The 17,309-nt window shown below is 43.0% G+C and overlaps 1 protein-coding gene across 4 annotated transcripts in view; it reads right to left on the minus strand.

Moving 5' to 3' along the window:
• Positions 1-17,309, minus strand: part of OXR1 (oxidation resistance 1) — a 224,462-nt gene that overhangs the window by 150,320 nt on the left and 56,833 nt on the right. For 3 of the 4 annotated variants that reach the window (XM_081012561.1, XM_081012563.1, XM_081012560.1), the window contains exon 3: positions 9,020-9,064. The exons of the other annotated variant lie outside the window; for it this stretch is intronic. In XM_081012561.1, the coding sequence (XP_080868687.1) occupies positions 9,020-9,064 (45 nt within the window). The remainder of the gene's footprint in view (positions 1-9,019; positions 9,065-17,309) is intronic. 4 annotated transcript variants of the gene reach the window in all.

Below are 17,309 nucleotides of genomic sequence, written 5' to 3' on the forward strand. Positions count from 1 at the left end.
GTACTCCAGGTGAGGTCTGACCAGAGCAGAATACAGTGGCACTATTACTTCCCTTGATCTAGATGCTATACTCCTATTGATGCAGCCCAGAATTGCATTGGCTTTTTTAGCTGCCGCGTCACACTGTTGGCTCATGTCAAGTTTGTGGTCAACCAAGACTCCTAGATCCTTTTCACATGTACTGTTCTCAAGCCAGGTGTCACCCATCTTGTATTTGTGCCTCTCATTTTTTTTGCCCAAGTGCAATACTTTACATTTCTCCCTGCTAAAATTCATCTTGTTTGTTTTTGCCCAGTTCTCTAATCTGTCAAGGTTGTTTTGAAGTGTGATCCTGTCCTCTGGGGTGTTAGCCACCAGTCCAGTCGCGGACGACTCTGGGGTTGCAGCGCTCATCTCGCCTTATTGGCTGAGGGCGCCAGTGTACAGCTTCCGGGTCATGTGGCCAGCATGACTAAGCTGCTTCTGGTGAACCAGAGCAGCGCACGGAAACGCCGTTTACCTTCCCGGGGGAAGCACTTTGATGTGCTTTCGAACTGCTAGGTTGGCAGGAGCAGGGACTGAGCAACGAGAGCTCACCCTGTAGTGGGGATTTGAACTGCAGACCTTCTTTTTTATTATTATTATTATTATTGTTAAAATAATACACATATATTACAAATATACAAGCATACAAACATATATTTCATACAATCCTTAAAAGTGTTCAAACATACCTACACTCATTCCAACAGATAATTCCTTTTCCCATCACCATCCACCATCCCTCACCCCACCTTTGTGCAGACCTTCCAATCAGCAAGTCCTAGGCTCTGTGGTTTAACCCACAGCGCCACCCGCATCCCTCATAGAGAAGCTATTAAATAGGCTATATACAATTGGGGTAATTGTGCAGCTGTTCCAATGTGCTTAAAAGAGTTAAGGTTTTCTGAGCTCTGGGGGGAAAGGGGGGGGACAGAAACTGAACATGAAAGATATATGTTTTGATCCTGACATATAAATGAACATAGTGTGGCTATTTTGTAGTGAATAGCCCGTCCTTTTTAAGATGCTGTTATAGCGCTGTATAGCACTGCAAACTCGCATCGTCATTCTGGGTGGCACAGATTATGGCTGCAGTTCTATACAAATGTGGATGTAAGGCCTATTGAAATCAATCTAACTGACTTCAAGTAAACATCCAGAGGACTGCATTATATATTTTCATATGGGGAAGTTAAGTTTTTTTTTTGGGGGGGGGATATGGTGATTTCTGTGCACTTTCTACATCATACCAATTAATTTGCAACAGGTCCCTTGCAACTAAAATGACAGCAATGTTAACTCTCTCTTTTTTTGCTACTCACACAAAACAAAACACAGAAGAAATAGGGACCTAGAACAACAAACCCACATGAGTAAGTGCAATCCAATCCCCTCTCCTGAAATCCTAAAGAAAGCCTTTTTTGTTTGGCTTAATTTAACTCCAAAAGTCCACTCAGCATAATAGGAAGCTCAAGGACATCTTTGCCTCAAGTTCCTCTTTCCAAATATATACACAGAAGATTTAGTTGTAGGAAATTCAAACCCAGTCTGCAAAACCTGTGCATATTTACAATCTATTCAGTGCTGACTCCAGCCTTTGTGAAGGCCTTGAGCAATGATACAGTGGTACCTCGGATAAAGTACTTAATTTGTTCCGGAGGTCCGTTCTTAACCTGAAACTGTTCTTAACCTGAAGCACCACTTTAGCTAATGGGGCCTCCTGCTGCCGCCGCGCCGCCGGAGCCCGATTTCTGTTCTCATCCTGAAGCAAAGTTCTTCACCTGAGGTAATATTTCTGGGTTAGCGGAGTCTGTAACCTGAAGCGTATGTAACCTGAGGTACCACTGTATCCTTGTTGGGGGCCATCCCTGCCTCCCTGAGGTCGTCTATCTGCTCCTGGCCAGTGTATCCGCTACTGCCCCTTCACTTATTATTATTCTTAATTCAACTATAACAGAAAGAAAGAAAATAACAGTGGCAGCTCACATTAACAACAACAACAACGAAAAGAGTTACCGTATTTTTCGCTCTATAAGATGCACCAGACCACAAGACGCACCTAGTTTTTGGAGACGGAAAACAAGGAAAAAAATATTCTGAATCTCAGAAGCCAGAACAGCAAGATGGATCACTGCGCAGTGAAAGCAGCGATCCCTCTTGCTGTTCTGGCTTCTGGGATAGCTGCGCAGCCTGCATTCGCTCCATAAGATGCACACACATTTCCCCTTACTTTTTAGGAGGGAAAAAGTGAGTCTTATAGAGCAAAAAATACGGTAATCACTCTTGACGGACATATATATATATATATGCAGTCTTTATGTCCAAACAGATGCAATCATATGTCTCATTTGGATAATGCAGAAAGGACAGTGAGACCTTCAGGCCGCCGAGCGATAGATGGTGGGGTGTTTGCCCTTCCAAACTCACACTTCAAAAGTCTCTTCGCAACAATAACAGCTTGCAGGATCCAATTTCGTTGTCCATCTGTTAACTCCCACATCACCCGAATATAATTTAAAAGTATGTGAGCATCTGTAAATATCGAGGGTCGTCCCCCCCCCAAAAACCCACAGTTAATATGAACAACAACCTCTAACCAGAAAGTTTAGGGTGCACCTATATCGTATGCCTCTGACGTTCTTTCCTGTGAAGGCACTGCTGAGTCAGAACAGGTCTGGAAAAACCATTTTTGTTGAATCACTGGCATTTTTAAGTCTAAAGAAACACTGCATAGAGACACCAAAGCAACTCCCCATTGATCGAGCTGAGTGTTCCCTATACCAGAGGTTCTCAAACTGTAGTCTGTGGACCACCAGAGGCTCACAAGCTTCATTCAGGACTCTTTGGTGTGTCTGCGAATTTGTGGTTGAAAATGAAAGGTCACACATCCATCCCACTGAATATTTATATTGATTTTTAAATTGCATTTTTATTGCTTCTTTTATTTCTTACATTGCCTTTTATTGCATTGCGCTTTGAATTCCGTGGCATTACAATTGCTGCAACAGGCAGAAATATCTTTAAGTGGTCCGCCAAGACCCACAGCAATTTCCCAGTTGCCTATAGGGGGAGAGGCTTAGGAAACATATTCCATTCATCTCTATGGCCCCAAACCTCTGGTTTACAGCATTCCAATAAACATTTATAAACAGGTTTAACTTTCTGTAAAGATCCAGTTATTCCTCACCAATATAGGAGATGCTGAGGCACCCGAAACTGATGATCAAAAACACACACCGAAAAGTGTTGTAACAGAGCACTACTAGGGAAGTTGTCTCTAAACTGCATGTTGAAAATGACAAAAAATATTGCGTCCAATCCTATTAAGTGATCTAGCACAATCAGCTCACTTCTAAATCTATTGACCCTGCACCACCACGACTTTTCTCTTCCACTGCCACCAACCAGGTTTCCCCGGTAATATATTCAGACCCAGTCAGGTTGTAACGTATTAACAAAGATTCCAGTTTATTGTGAATGCAAACAAGTTTTAAATACTTTGAAACACTGTAATCCGATTCACTCTCTCTGTCTCCCCTCTGTCTCAAACTCTGACTCCTGTGCCTCCCACCCACAAACCAATCAAACTAACTGCCCAAACCCCTGTGTTGAGCCTTAAACACAGTTAGGCTCCACCCGTGGGCTTTCTTATTGGTGAGCCTATTAACCCGTTCTCTCTCTCCCCCAGTATGACATCTTCGTAATGAGTGGGCAAACGCCACAGCTTCATCTCCTACGAAAGAGGTGGAGTGGGTGGAACAGACACCCAGCATTATTATTATTATTATTATTGCAATTTTCAGGACCAAATGGGGGTGTTGGCTTACCTTAGTGTTCTCATGCATTCTTGAGCATGTCAGGAAAGCCTAGCATTTTCTATACCTATATATTTGGAAAGATGTCTGTCTGTTTGTCTATCTGTTTTCTATGCATTCAGATTCCCCTTCAGATACCGCCACCAACTTGGGTTTCCAAGATGGAGCAGCAGTTTTTTTGTCTAAGTTCCATCAAACACTATTTTCAACCAAAATGGTAGACTAAATCATTCCAAAGTGCCCTGATTTTAACCAGATTTCACACGATGGTTCCTGAGATCCAGGTTCTAGTTTTGGTTTGGATACCACTGGGTGCCATTTTGAATCAAGATGGTGGACTGAACCTTTCAAAGCTGCATGCATTTGGACATCTTTTAAGGTATCGCAGTCGTCATGCCCCTGCTGTCAGTCTCAGCCTCCCAGTGCTGTTTTGCCAGCACTCAGAACTGCACAATTACATTTGCAAACCAACCTACATACAACGCTCAAAACTCATTAGAGCAACGCATAAAAGATCCTTTATGGTAATGATCACAACATTCCGCAATCCCTGAAATAAACAGAAAATAGCCACCAACCGCACAGCAGAGGTAATGACAGAAGCCTGAAAAGTATATTTCACTTTGCAAACAAGTTAAGAGATGTATTGCTCAGTCCTCACCGCAGAGAGATCAGAAGGGAAGCTTATGCAGAAAGATGTATTATTCTGTTCAAGAGCCTTCTTTCCTGAAATGAATACCTCCTGAAATGAAAGCCTCCAAACCCCTGTGCAGTAAATCTAACCACTGACATTGGGGAGGGGGAATACATTTCATTATTTGCATTCTTTAAATAAAGTAGCGTTGACTTTTCTGTGATGGGGGAGGCAACTGGAATCCAGTTCACAGGCTGTTTACATTCACTGTCCAGCCCTCCAAGGCTCATGAAAAAATAATGTGCCTCGGGAATTAAAATGGGTCCTATAGCTCTATCTAATGTATGCATTTTGGAGCCTCACACTGAAAGTATCGCACTTGAAGGGCACTTTGCTGGTGGGTGCATGCATAGTTTGAAAGACAGGTCTTTTCATTTAAGATGCATCCCTACCTAGTTAACAGCAATGTGAAAATCTAAACAGGATATACAGGTCTAGTGCCAATGAAATGCTGGATCCCTAAAACCATAGCTAGCTGATCAGACACCGGGCACATGTGTTCCCTCCTCTCTGGAGCCAGTGTCGGGCCACGGCATTGTTCTGTCAGAGGCAGAGCACAAAATGGTGCCCACGCCTCCACCAAGGTCGTTTCTAGTACTCAAAGCTTGCCAATTCATTTTGATTCCTAAAGCAGAAAACCCCACAAGTGCTTAATTATAAATTAAGCAACATACCATTTCCGGCCCTGTCGCAACATTCCAAATCTGCTTCCTGTGGCAGCTGCCTCACTCTACCTAATTGCAGAGCAAATTCCCTCTTCGCTTCCTTTGTTAGTGTTAACTACAGTTTAGTGCTACACGGGCACCGATGCTAACCATGGTTAGCTCCAGTTATGGTTTCATCGTGCCATCACAGTTTGAATGCACTGTGTAGATTGGGGGCAACTTGTCCTACATGGCTGTCCTCAAGGTGATCTCATAGTATCATTTATCTGGCAGGGGAAAGAGTTCTGGACACCATATTTCAAGACATTCTTATGAGAATGACATAACTGAGACAATCTAAATAGCCTAGAATTCAGCCGAGGTTATGGGATTCATATCCAATATGAACTCCAAGTATATCAATTACTCTAATGGCTTTCTGCAGTAAAGTAGAACACTGTAACCCACAGTCTCATACTAAAGAGTGTTCTAAAAACAATACATAATATCAAGGCATGAAAAATCAGTTCCTTTCTCTATATTTATGGTGGTTTTTTCTGCTCTGGTATTCCAAGAAGGGAACAGTGAAATCTATATTAATGTCATTTCTCGCTCTACTTTTTCAAAATCATTATGCGCTGCATGGTTGCTGATGTAATGCAGAAGGCACATAATCCTGTTTAGAACCGAATGTTGTTGTTTTTCTTTCAGTGCTTAGGGCCCAGGATCAATGCATTAAAAAATCGTAATGCACAAGATTAAAGTGCAATCTTTACAGAGAGAAGCTAGTGGCCTTATTGTTGCTGTTTTCAGATGTTACTGTGGTCTTGTGATTTTATGTTGCATAGCACCTTATGACATTTTTATGCAACTGCAGTTGAGGGAAGCAAAGAAAGGGCAAGAATGCTGCAGGATTTGGGCAAATGAACTGTGCACGGATGCACAAAGATGCACCGCCACTGCCTTTTTTGCCAGAAGAAGCCCAACTGCTGAATGTCAGGAGTAGGGAGCCCTCAATTCCCCTTCCTCCGGAGATAGATTTGGGCCATAGCTCAGTCACAGAGCACATGCTTTCTATGACAATGGTCTTAGAGTTAATCCCTGGCATCTCTAGTTAAAAGGGTTCAAGTAGCAGGTGATGTCTGAGACCCTGGAGGACCACTGATAGATAGAGTACACATACTGAGCTAGATGGACCAATTGTCTGCCCTGGTATAAGGCAGCTTCCTATCGTCCCATGAGACTGAATGATGGCTGTTCACTTGTGCACACAGAAATTGTGAAGGGCACTTGCAGGCATGAGGCATCCAGTTTCACCAGCCACTGAACCATCCCAAAGTGCAGCCTGTTCACATTTATGCTGTAGACCTCTATGACTAGACAGGTCAAATAGAAAACAATATAAACCCTGCAATGATCACAATCCTAGTTCACAGACTAGTAGACTGTAAGGCTCGGCACTGCATAATGTATTGGTTTGGAGCCGAAACTCACGTTTCACGGTGGCAACGTTGTCCCATGCATGAGGAAGGGCAAGTAGGTCCTGGAGATGTGCCCAGAATTCCAGTTAACTCGGCCACTTCCTTGCGCGGCAGAATGCAAGTCTCCTCTCTGCCCACACCTGACTGGCGCAAGGCCTCGCGCCAGGGTCAATCTGGACTTGATGCACCAATGACTCATCCCAAGTTGTTGTTGTTTCCCTCCCTGCACAGATCTAACAACACAACTCACCATTATGTGCTTTTGCACTGGACTGGACTTTGGTTTCTGCTGTTGTGTGAATAGTAAAAAGGACCCTTGACAGTTAAGACCAGTCGCAGACCACTCTGGGGTTGCGGCACTCATCTCGCTTTACAGGCCGAGGGAGCAGGCGTTTGTCCACAGAGAGTTTTTTCAGGTCATGTGGCCAGAATGACTAAGCCACTTCTGGCGCAATGGAACACTGAAACCAGAGCAGCGCATGGAAATGCTGTTTACCTTCCTGCCAGAGTGGTACCTATTTATCTACTTGCACTGGTGTGCTTTCGAACTGCTAGATTGGCAGGAGCTGGGACCGAGCAACGGGAGCTCACCCAGTCGCAGGGATTCGAACCGCCGACCTTCTGATCGGCAAGCCCAAGAAGCTCAGTGATTTAGACCACCGTGCCACCCGCATCCCTGTGTGAATAGTAGCAATACCAAATAAAAGGAGTTGCTTATGATCATGTAGGCATTTGTGAAAGGGGTACAAACACTCAAGGCACATTTCAGAAAACCACCCCTGCTGCCAAACTGCAAAAGAAGCTCTGAAGTGACTTAGCTCTGTTTCAGCTGCTCCAATCCCAGCAGTTCAAGAGAGGAGAGCTGGGAGTTCTACTTTATTTCATTCTAAGTTATCTTATAGCCCAAGGCAGAAGCAGCTGATAGGCATTATTAACTCCTCTTGGTGTCCTCCCCAACAGTTAAGCTGCTCTTGTTGCTTATGCCGATAAGCCACTACAGTAAGGCATTCTTTAAACCTCCTTGCACTCAATTAGGTTGTCACACCTATCTGTATCCAAACTTAATGACATGCAATTTCATGCAGAGCTTATAGTTGCAAGGCTGGAAGTTGCCGCATGCTGACTACTTTTATCTTTCCTGGTGTAGAGCAGGAAGGAGAAAGTCAACAACAACAAAAACCACGAACATTAACTTTTGTAATAATGTATTTGTAGGTTCGAGAGGTTGAAAACACACTGATGGTGGAGGGGATACAAGAAGCAGCATAAGGGTTAAGTCAGTCAAGGTAAACAATAGGAAAATATAAATTTCTATAAAATAGCAAAGAGACTGTTTTCACTGGAGACGTAGTTGGGCAAGCTAAACATTGCATTATATTTGTGATCACATTCAATGTCTCTTGTTTGCTTTAATTCAGCGGTGGGAACCTTCTAGCCCCCCAGTTGTTGCTAAACGGCAACTCCCATCATCCCTGACAAACATGGGCAATAGCCAGGGATCATGGGAGTTGTAGTTCAGTAACATCTGGAGGGCCAAAAGGCTCCCCACACCTTTTTGTCCCCCAATAGCAACTGGGTGTGGAGGAAGAGGAAATTAGATTTCGGGCTGTGAGATGCAGGGAGGGAGGTTTTCACACCCTTTCCCTCTGTGCTGCTATCCTAGTGTAAAATCCCCAACATCCTGGCACAATAGGCCCTACTGTTAGGCAGAGTGAAGAAGCTGCCTCACACAGCAGACTAGAGAGAGCTGGGAGCAGCAGCAAAATGCTGGAGGGCAGAGCTGGGAGTGTCACATTACCTTGTGCCCCTTAAGTGAGCTCTGCTGCCCGCAAGGATACTGCCCAATTATCAGCGTCAAAGGAAGATTTCACTGCTTATCTGGTCAGATTCTGGATAAGGAATTGCCACAGGGGTGTCAGTTCACTTCAGGCAGCAAAATGTCTTGGACTGGCCGTGCTCTCCTTGCCAACACTCAGCTGCTATTTATCCCATGAGGGCAACTGCTCTTGGTAGCAATAACCACTTCTCTGCCATAGCAAATAATAGCAGCTGTGTGTGTGATTTTGGTGGGACTCAGACACGGCATAAAGGTTTTGCCCTCTCCCCACATGCAGTTGCCCCAGTTCCTTATTAGGCTACCCACAAGTGCTTGTTGTTGTTGTTTTTAGCAAAACATTGAATATGATCACACACTTTTGGTGATGCTGGTCTCTGCCTTTTGCTGGTGCTGTATTCTCTCTTCAGTCCATCAGCTAAAACCTATTTGTTTACGGAAACAACGGTTTTAGCCATGGATCCTAAACAAACACAGCTCAACGCTTCCTGGAATGCACAGCATGCATGCAAAGTGAATCTAATACTCACTGAGTGGCCTCGGGTGAGTGACTATCTCTCAGTCTCAGTTCCCATCTGCAAAAGCAAGAATAACGTTCTACCTCATGGGACAGTAAAGATGGATGCAAGAAGGAAGGAAGAGCAATTTGCACAGAGTTGCTATAGATCACAGGAAATGCAAATAATTATGAAATAATATAGTTCATAGAAATGTTCTTAACATGACCATTAAAACGTAAGCGTAAAGCTTCAACAACATTCTTAACCGATTACTTCAAAAATACCAAAGTTCATATACATATGTGTGACACTTTTGTTATATGTTGTAATCTAATTTCAAACAAATAACATACCAGAGCTGCTCGGAAAATGACAATCCTATTTTGTTTTTTGCCTGCCCATTTCAGAGCTGTTCCATGCCTCCAAATGTTTTTATTTGCTTTCATTTTTATATTTTTACTGACACTCTTTAAGTAGCAGAGAGAGCAGCTCTGGAGAACAGAGAATAGCTGCTGCCAAACACTAGCCTTTAAAATCTTGCCAGAGCTGAATTCTGCTGTAATCCACTCTTAATGTACCCCAAGCCACAATCTGCATCACATCCTTGTCTGTGACCCAGCAGTTCATCCAGAAAGCGTCTAGAAGAAGCCAAGTAAAAAGTGAAGATAGATTTTGGCTAGGCATAAAAGTCCCCATTCAATGGATGCAGAGTCTCACGGCTTTAAGTACATTATTTCTCTGGAAATGGTGCACAACACACAAGGCCAAATGCCAAGTTATATTTAGCAGATCTTTTAAAAGACGGTTATGCTGCCCTTTAAGTATGTGCACTGCAAGGATAGTGACATCAGGCCCATTCAGATGCATAACCACACATTAGACCAATGAGTAGCCACAGCCCTGCCATTGCACATGTTGACTACCCTCCCCCCATCCCTGGCACCTGTGCAAACGTCTGCAAGGAGGATGCTGTGCATGAAGGCATCCAAGTGACCTGGGAACCTGAGCAACCGAGGCTTCAGACTGCATGGCAGAATTTTACACAAGGCCCCCTTGCTGCAGATGCATGCGCGATATGTGCAGATGCAAGGGCACAGCTAGTCACGGTCTGCAACATTGAGGACATGTGTGGCTACTTGGTGAGGCTTCATTCATGTTCTGTCTTTGCACATAGAATATACGACAGTTAGACTGCATGATACTCCATGCCGCACAAGACGAGAGGAATCACATGGCTGCTGTACTGATTCACGAAAGCAGCAAAGACACATACAACTGCAAAGGAGGACATTTGCACACACAGAACTGCAAAGGAAGACGTTCAGAGAAATTTGGGGAGAGCCTGGGAGGTGGAACTGGAGGCAAAAGGCTGGACTTAATCCAGATATTTGCTTCAGCCAAGCATCTTTTAGAGATGTCTGTGTTTCCCCCTTCCTGCCCTGCATCTACACTTGCCCTGTCCCTTGTCACCCATCTATGTATGTGCCTACTACAAAATCTGGCAGCAGGGCCCAGGTGCTTTACTCCTTGTGCCACAGGGACAGTTTACAAGGAGAGAGGTTGGCTGGCCTGAGCCTTGCTGTCCCTCAGTGTGTCCTGCCAATGGCAGTCAGCCCAAGAGGAATCAGGTAGCCTGGAGAACCATTAGGGATCCTTCCAGCCCTATCTATCTAAGAACTCTCAAAGCATCTATCTGGGCAACTTGTGGATATACAAAGGTGCCAAATAAGCTTTAGCCTTGCCTTGGACCACAAACCCATCCTTAACCATCTGGCCTTCTTGATCCCAGTCACCTAATCTGGCATCTGATTCATCAACCTGTCTCCAATGTCCTCCACCTCCAGCTTCTTGGATCCATGTTTACCAGGCTCAGAGCCTGTTTGGACCTTGCCTTTTGCCTTTCTCTGATTTGCTACTTTCCCCTGGCAGCTATTTTCAACTCTTGACTCCAGTTCTCCTTTTGAACTGGTGACTGACTGAACTGTCTTCTCACTTCCTCCAACTGCGAATTCATCTTCAGTAAACGAGAGAGAGAGAGAGAGAGAGAGAGAGAGAGAGAGAGAGAGAGAGAGAGATCTGGCTTAAAATGAACAAGTTCCACCTCCTCCATGACACACGTACACAAATCATGTAAGTTTAGGAAGCCAAATGCATTTGTTATCATCATTCCCCAACAGTTATCTTGAATAAAGAATAAAGCAAAGTACAGCTCTTAACTCTAAAGGCAAAATAAATACCTCTTCACTGTGCCTGCCCAGAACCCCTGTGTGTTTAAATTCCTGGCTTCAGTGAGCCAAGTTCACTTGCACAAAGCAAGTTTGCCTCATTCAGATATGACTGAAAAAGCTTCATTCCATTAGCGCGGCTGCCTTTCTCATTCAAATCCCCCTCACAAGCCACTTCTGATAGTCAACACACATTCTCCATAACAGCTATTTTATGTCAAAGCAGAAAGATCAACATCAAGCGGCATGAGCTTTGAAGCATCTCCCCCACCCCCGATTCATTTAGAGATTGTGAATTAGAACACATTCATGTCTTATCAGATTGCTCTGCAATAAGTCCTGATTGTTAGCAATTTCAATGGATCCTTGAATGCAGGGAGTTCAGCTACTGTGTTGATTCTCAGTACCAGTTCCTTAGCACCTTACAAGATTATTGCAACACTGATCGTGACAATGTGCCTTTTTAGAGAGCTTTTTACAGTATGCTGAAAATATTTTGTTAGAGGCAGCGTGCCTCTTAATAGCATCTGTTTGTGCAGGTTGGCAGAATGCTGTTGTGCTCATGTCCATCTTACAGGCTTCCTTCAAGCATCTGGTTGGCTCTTGTGAGAACAGGTGCTGGACTGGACGGGCCATTGGCCTGGTCCAGTAGTTTGTCTTATGTTCTTATTGTGAGAGAACCCGATGATAAATCTGTGGTCTATCTAGCCTAGTAATCACCCTATTTCTGGAGCTGGATCACCATTCTTCATGTGATGAAGGTGAGGAGGACTCCCAAGGCAAGTTAAACATATTTCACCTGACAATTTCTTATGTATATTGAGCTGTGTAAAATTTGGCCGTCTTTGGATTAGTGAAGTAGCTGAGTTTCCATCTGGAATGTCACAGATATCTGCTTTTTCCACCAAAGCTTTATAAGCCTAAAAATACTGGGCTGGGTGGGGGGCGGACTTACTCAGGGCTTAGATTTTACTAGCCTATCCAAGATAATAATAAATGAAAATGCAGAAGGGAATGTTTCAAGGCAAGGGAGTCAACCTTCCTTAGCAAGCAGGGAACAATTTGTCTGTATTTCTGATGGCAGCTCTGTCAATATATATATCCCTAGAATTATCACTCTGCTCATTTTAGGAGCGGACTTCTTACCCATCAGCCTCTCTTGCAAAGGACAGTAATATATAAAGCACAATCCTTAATCCTATATTTTATTGAAAAGCTGTCCAACAAAGAAAATTTAACGCTTGCCATCTTCTCTCAAATCTCACCGGAGGCTCCAACCAGGAGTAATTTGTGTTCTGCCCCAAGGAGGTTCTTAACTCATTACGTAAGCCTTCCCAACACTGCACAGGAAATTGCTATTACTATCCGTAAGTTTTTTTTTAGAAAGCAATCGTTTTGGTCCTACTGTAGCTGCCATGGCCCAAACCTCAAGCTCAGAGTCAGAAGACGACGACAGCCTGGCTGGATCTAAGGTTGTTATGACACTGGCTGTAGTGGTGGGTCAGGCTCCCAAAACTGCGAGGCCACCAAACCAAAGCCCACCAAACCCAGGACCCCATGAGAAACTTACCTTGAGCTTGAGGAGCCAAGTGGCTCCTTCACTACCATGCCTGCCAAACAGCATGCCTGGCAGGAGACCCCAAAATAGAGAAAGAAAACCCCTGTGCCCAGGCCAGGCTTCTGGCCCTCTTAAAGTCTTCTTTAAGCAAGGGGTTGGGACTTAAGACAGGTAGGCTGAACAGCTGAACAGCCTTCAACAACCTCAGGCGATCCAGATGTTGTTAGACTACAATTCCCATTGTCCCTACTGTCTGGGGTTTATGGGAGTTAAGAGTTCAACAAGGTGTGGAAGGAATGGGGAAGGCTGGGCAAGAGACAGGTTCCTAAGGGCCTCAATCTATTTTTGTTGGAGCAATTTGCTCAGATAGAGCTATCCATGGTGTTTGCCTTGCTCCATTACACTCTCCTTATTGGGACCAGCACAAGACACCAGGCACAGAAAGAATATGAAACATCAAAAACAGAATTCACTGAACATATTGATGGCATATTCAATTTCATTTTAAGTACTGCTTTGCACCCTTTTGCTTACTTCTCCCATTTATATTCTTCAAAGGAATGTATAGAAGCTTCTCAGTTTTCTCTTATCCTTTGACATAGGTCAGCCAGAGAAAGAATGAGTGCTTCAAGGCAGCCAATAAATTTTACGGCTGGATGCGGATTTGAACCCAGGTGTCCTAACTATTACACTTCACTGGTTAACTGGCAATACTAGTCTGTGTGAGCGCACTGGACTACAGCTAGAAATTTTATTTTCTGCTGACTCTGTTAAGTTCTTTTACCATAATATCCTAGAACCTGATATAGATTATAGAATTTGCTTCTGATCTGTAGTGTACTGTGCTCTAGGCTTGCCAAATAACTCAGGCTAAAAGTTTGAATAACAACACCACCACCACATGGGAGAACTGCTTAGTCATAGCTGTAATATTTCAGTTCATTAATCGTCAAGAGCAATAGGCAGATAGATATATAAAGCTCTCTAATACAAATGAAGACTTAGCTGAATGTAACCGATACATCCTATGTGTGAGAGTAACAGGACAGATCTTGTTACCTTTCTGTAATAATAGCTTTACCATACTTCCTGTTTACATGACTTATGTGAAGGCACCTCTAAAGTCTTCCACTCAATATTGTACTGCAACATCCAGTGCTTAACAGGGCAAAAATTACAGTTTAACATCTGAAGGAAAGATCTGAAAAGCTGCCCCAATTCCCCCCTCCCCAAAGGATCCCCACCACCAAAAGAAGGATTCTGTGGGTTGTCAAGGGTTTTTTGGGGGTAGATAATTTCTTATCTGAGTTGGTGCTTTGGTGCCAGTGATGAGCAGGGAAGAAAGAACATTTAGCACTGTCATACTCTACCTCAATATGCTTAAAGCATATGAAGATCCACTCAAAACACAGGGAAAGGCATGATGGCAGAGAGTTGGTAAAATCAGGAATATATAAAGCAAGTGGAAGAGAGAAAAAGTATTTCTCCCTTTCTTAAAATATGAGAACTCCAGGCTAAGGCCTACTTCCAAACAGCCAGGACTAGCCAAAAACCAAAGGGGCAGGTAAGCCCTGGAACTGCAAAGGTGAGTCAAGGAAGCTATGCTGCTTCCTCTTTTGTGCCCCGTGGCAGGAGCTTTGCTTCTCCCACCCTCAAGATATTAGAAATTGGGTGTCACCTAATGATTGGTGGTAGGTTGGGGACATCATAGGAGGGATGTTTCCAGCTACTCCGCCCCTTCCTTTTGGAAGGCTTGCAAGCTGCTGCAGGAGACAGGCTGTGAGCAACAGCACGGGAAATGTTTCTCAGACCCTGTTATTTCTCTATCACCAGGAGTTGTAAAGTTGTTAACGTAATGTTTTTATATTTATAGCACTGATTTTATTTTGTTATTATATTTGCTATTGTGTTGTTTTGCTGTGTTATTATGATTTTTTTTTTGCACTGTCTGGTTTTTGAAATGCATCCCTGTTTTCTTTGTTGTAAGCCACTTTGAGCATGATTTTGTGTGTGTGTGTGTGTGTGTGTGTGTATAATAGTGGCATACAACTAAAATTATAAATGAGTGAATGGCAAGCAAGAAAAAATGTATGAATAACCAGAGAAGAGTGGTGATGGGCTCCAGTTTAGACAACTTAAATAAAAAGATTAGACTTAGGCAAGATTAGATCTAGGTAGATTAAGGGTTATACTGTGGAATTCTAGAAGCTGGAGAAAATAACAGGGAATGGATATCACTCTCACATTTTCCACATATTTCTCCAGTGGACTGCTTTGATTTGCCTTGCCCCTTGCAGAATCGGCTGCAGTAGCTTTTCTCACAAGGCTGATGTTTTCATTCCTGCGTGAAAGCATCTGAAAGGTGCATCTGGCTTATGGGATATGTTTCTGGAAACAAAAATGTGCAATTGCATTATCTTGATCTGATTCTGCAAAGCAATTCTTCTATTCTATGGGGCCGGTAGAATCTAAAAAAAAGATGCATATACATGTTTGCTTTGGAACCCTTGCTTTCTCCGAGCTGCTAAATCCTTTTCTGGGACTATATTTAGGCAGAATGTCATCGTGTCAATCTTACCACACGATCCCCTTAAAATGCTTTGATAGCTTATGCAATTTGCTGATTATCTGGTCATTCATATTTGTATCCTGTTTAAACTTTGTTCCCAAAACTTGTGCAATTACAGAGTTGAGAATCACTTTTGAGGTATGAGTGACTAATCTTTTGGCAGGGATGTGGGAGGATTAATGGCTTTATTGCAAAACAACATTACTAGCAGCAGACCCATCTGCCTGCAAAGAAACAGCAAAGAGGAAATGCAATTTTCCCATGGCAGGTCAAACTCATTTAACAATGTGCAGCAGCTGTTAAAAAGGACACAGAAACTTTAGACCATATGATTACTGGGGGGGGGGGGGATCATCTAAATCACCCAGGAGAGTACCTCTGTCTTAAATTTTATTATACTTTTGCCATCTCATCATAATAGCCCTCCCAGAAGAGCTACAGCAGAATGTCTCACCACATCCTTTGTCACCCATCCTAAATTCAGTGTAGTCAATGCAGAACCTATCAAGTGAATGTTGCCATTATACCACACAAAAAGTAATTCCCCCCCCCCTTGGCAATTATTATTGGCCAAGTACTTATTTTGACATTAAGAGCTCATTTAAGAGCATGCATGTTTGTCAGAGGCCAAAGGGATTACTTTCGGTGTTGTAAATTATGCTCCTGTCTCATGTATGTTTATTAAGGTACCTATCTACCACCAATCCATACAGTGTACAACAATATATACAATAAGATATGACCTACCATAAAAGCAGTACATATCTTTCATTCTGTACAGTGCCACACATACCTCAAACACAACATTAGTAGTACAATTCAGGAATTCTCTTTGTTTTAAATGACAGAAGAGAATGCACATCACTCTTTCCTCACAGTATTCTAGCTTTAAATTTGTTAGTAATTTTTATTAAAAAAAAGTTTTTTGTGGTATTAAAGTAGAAAGTTTCACAACAAAACTCATCTAGGTTTGACAGTTAGTCACTAGCCACGTTGAAGTGACATGACTTTTGATTCTGTTTCATGGCTTTTTCCTCCCCTGCACCTACTCAATCTCTTTTTATTCCACAAACACTAATTTCAGCACCAAGGACAGTTCCATGCTGCCTGTATACTATTTCAAACCAATCATTTTAGGTTGAAGTAATTGTTTTGCATCTGAAGGCAGCCCTGAATTTAATGTTTGACGTTTGTTGTGCTTTTATTATGTTGTAAGCCACCTAAAGTGGCTGGGGCAACCCAGTCAGATGGGCAGAGTATAAATAATAAAAAAACTACTACTACTACTATTATTATTATTATTATTATATTGCTTGCCATCTAAGACAGCGTTAGATTTCTTTATTTTTAAAGAGTTCAAAATTCACTGGAAACCAATACAGAAAGATTAATGCAACTTCCAAAGCCACCATTTTCCTAATAAAGATCCTAAGTTGCTAATTACTTCAGCTATTGTGGCAGCGAACATCTGCTTACACACTTTTATCTTCCTAGTGGCCTAATGAGATTTAAAAAGCTGATGCATTTTTGAAGCAGGGATTGTTTGTGGCTTACAAGCTGTCCTGTCAATTATTTCTTTCAGCAAAAGTGGTGAATTACACTAAAACCAGAGACTTGGAAACCCAGTGTTCTGCTGGTTTGTTTACTAAGGAAACGTTCCCCTCCTGTAGACAGATCAGACCTGATCCACAACTTCTAGGCTCCTGCTGCAACACACTCTGCACAAGGCTGTTCATGAAGGCAACACAGGAACTTCAATAGGTGCAGAATCCTGCATGCCACCATCCTAGTGGTGAATGTTCGACCTGAATGAGCCATTTCTTCTGGACACATTCAAGGTCCTATTTCTAATCTTTAAAGCCTAGAATGACCTTCAGGACTACCTACTTGTACAGTGGTACCTCAGGTTAAGTACTTAATTCGTTCTGGAGGTCCGTACTTAACCTTAAACTGTTCTTAACCTGAAGC

This window comes from Podarcis pityusensis (assembly GCF_964106645.2).
Source record: "Podarcis pityusensis genome assembly, chromosome: 7".
NCBI lineage: Eukaryota > Metazoa > Chordata > Lepidosauria > Squamata > Lacertidae > Podarcis > Podarcis pityusensis.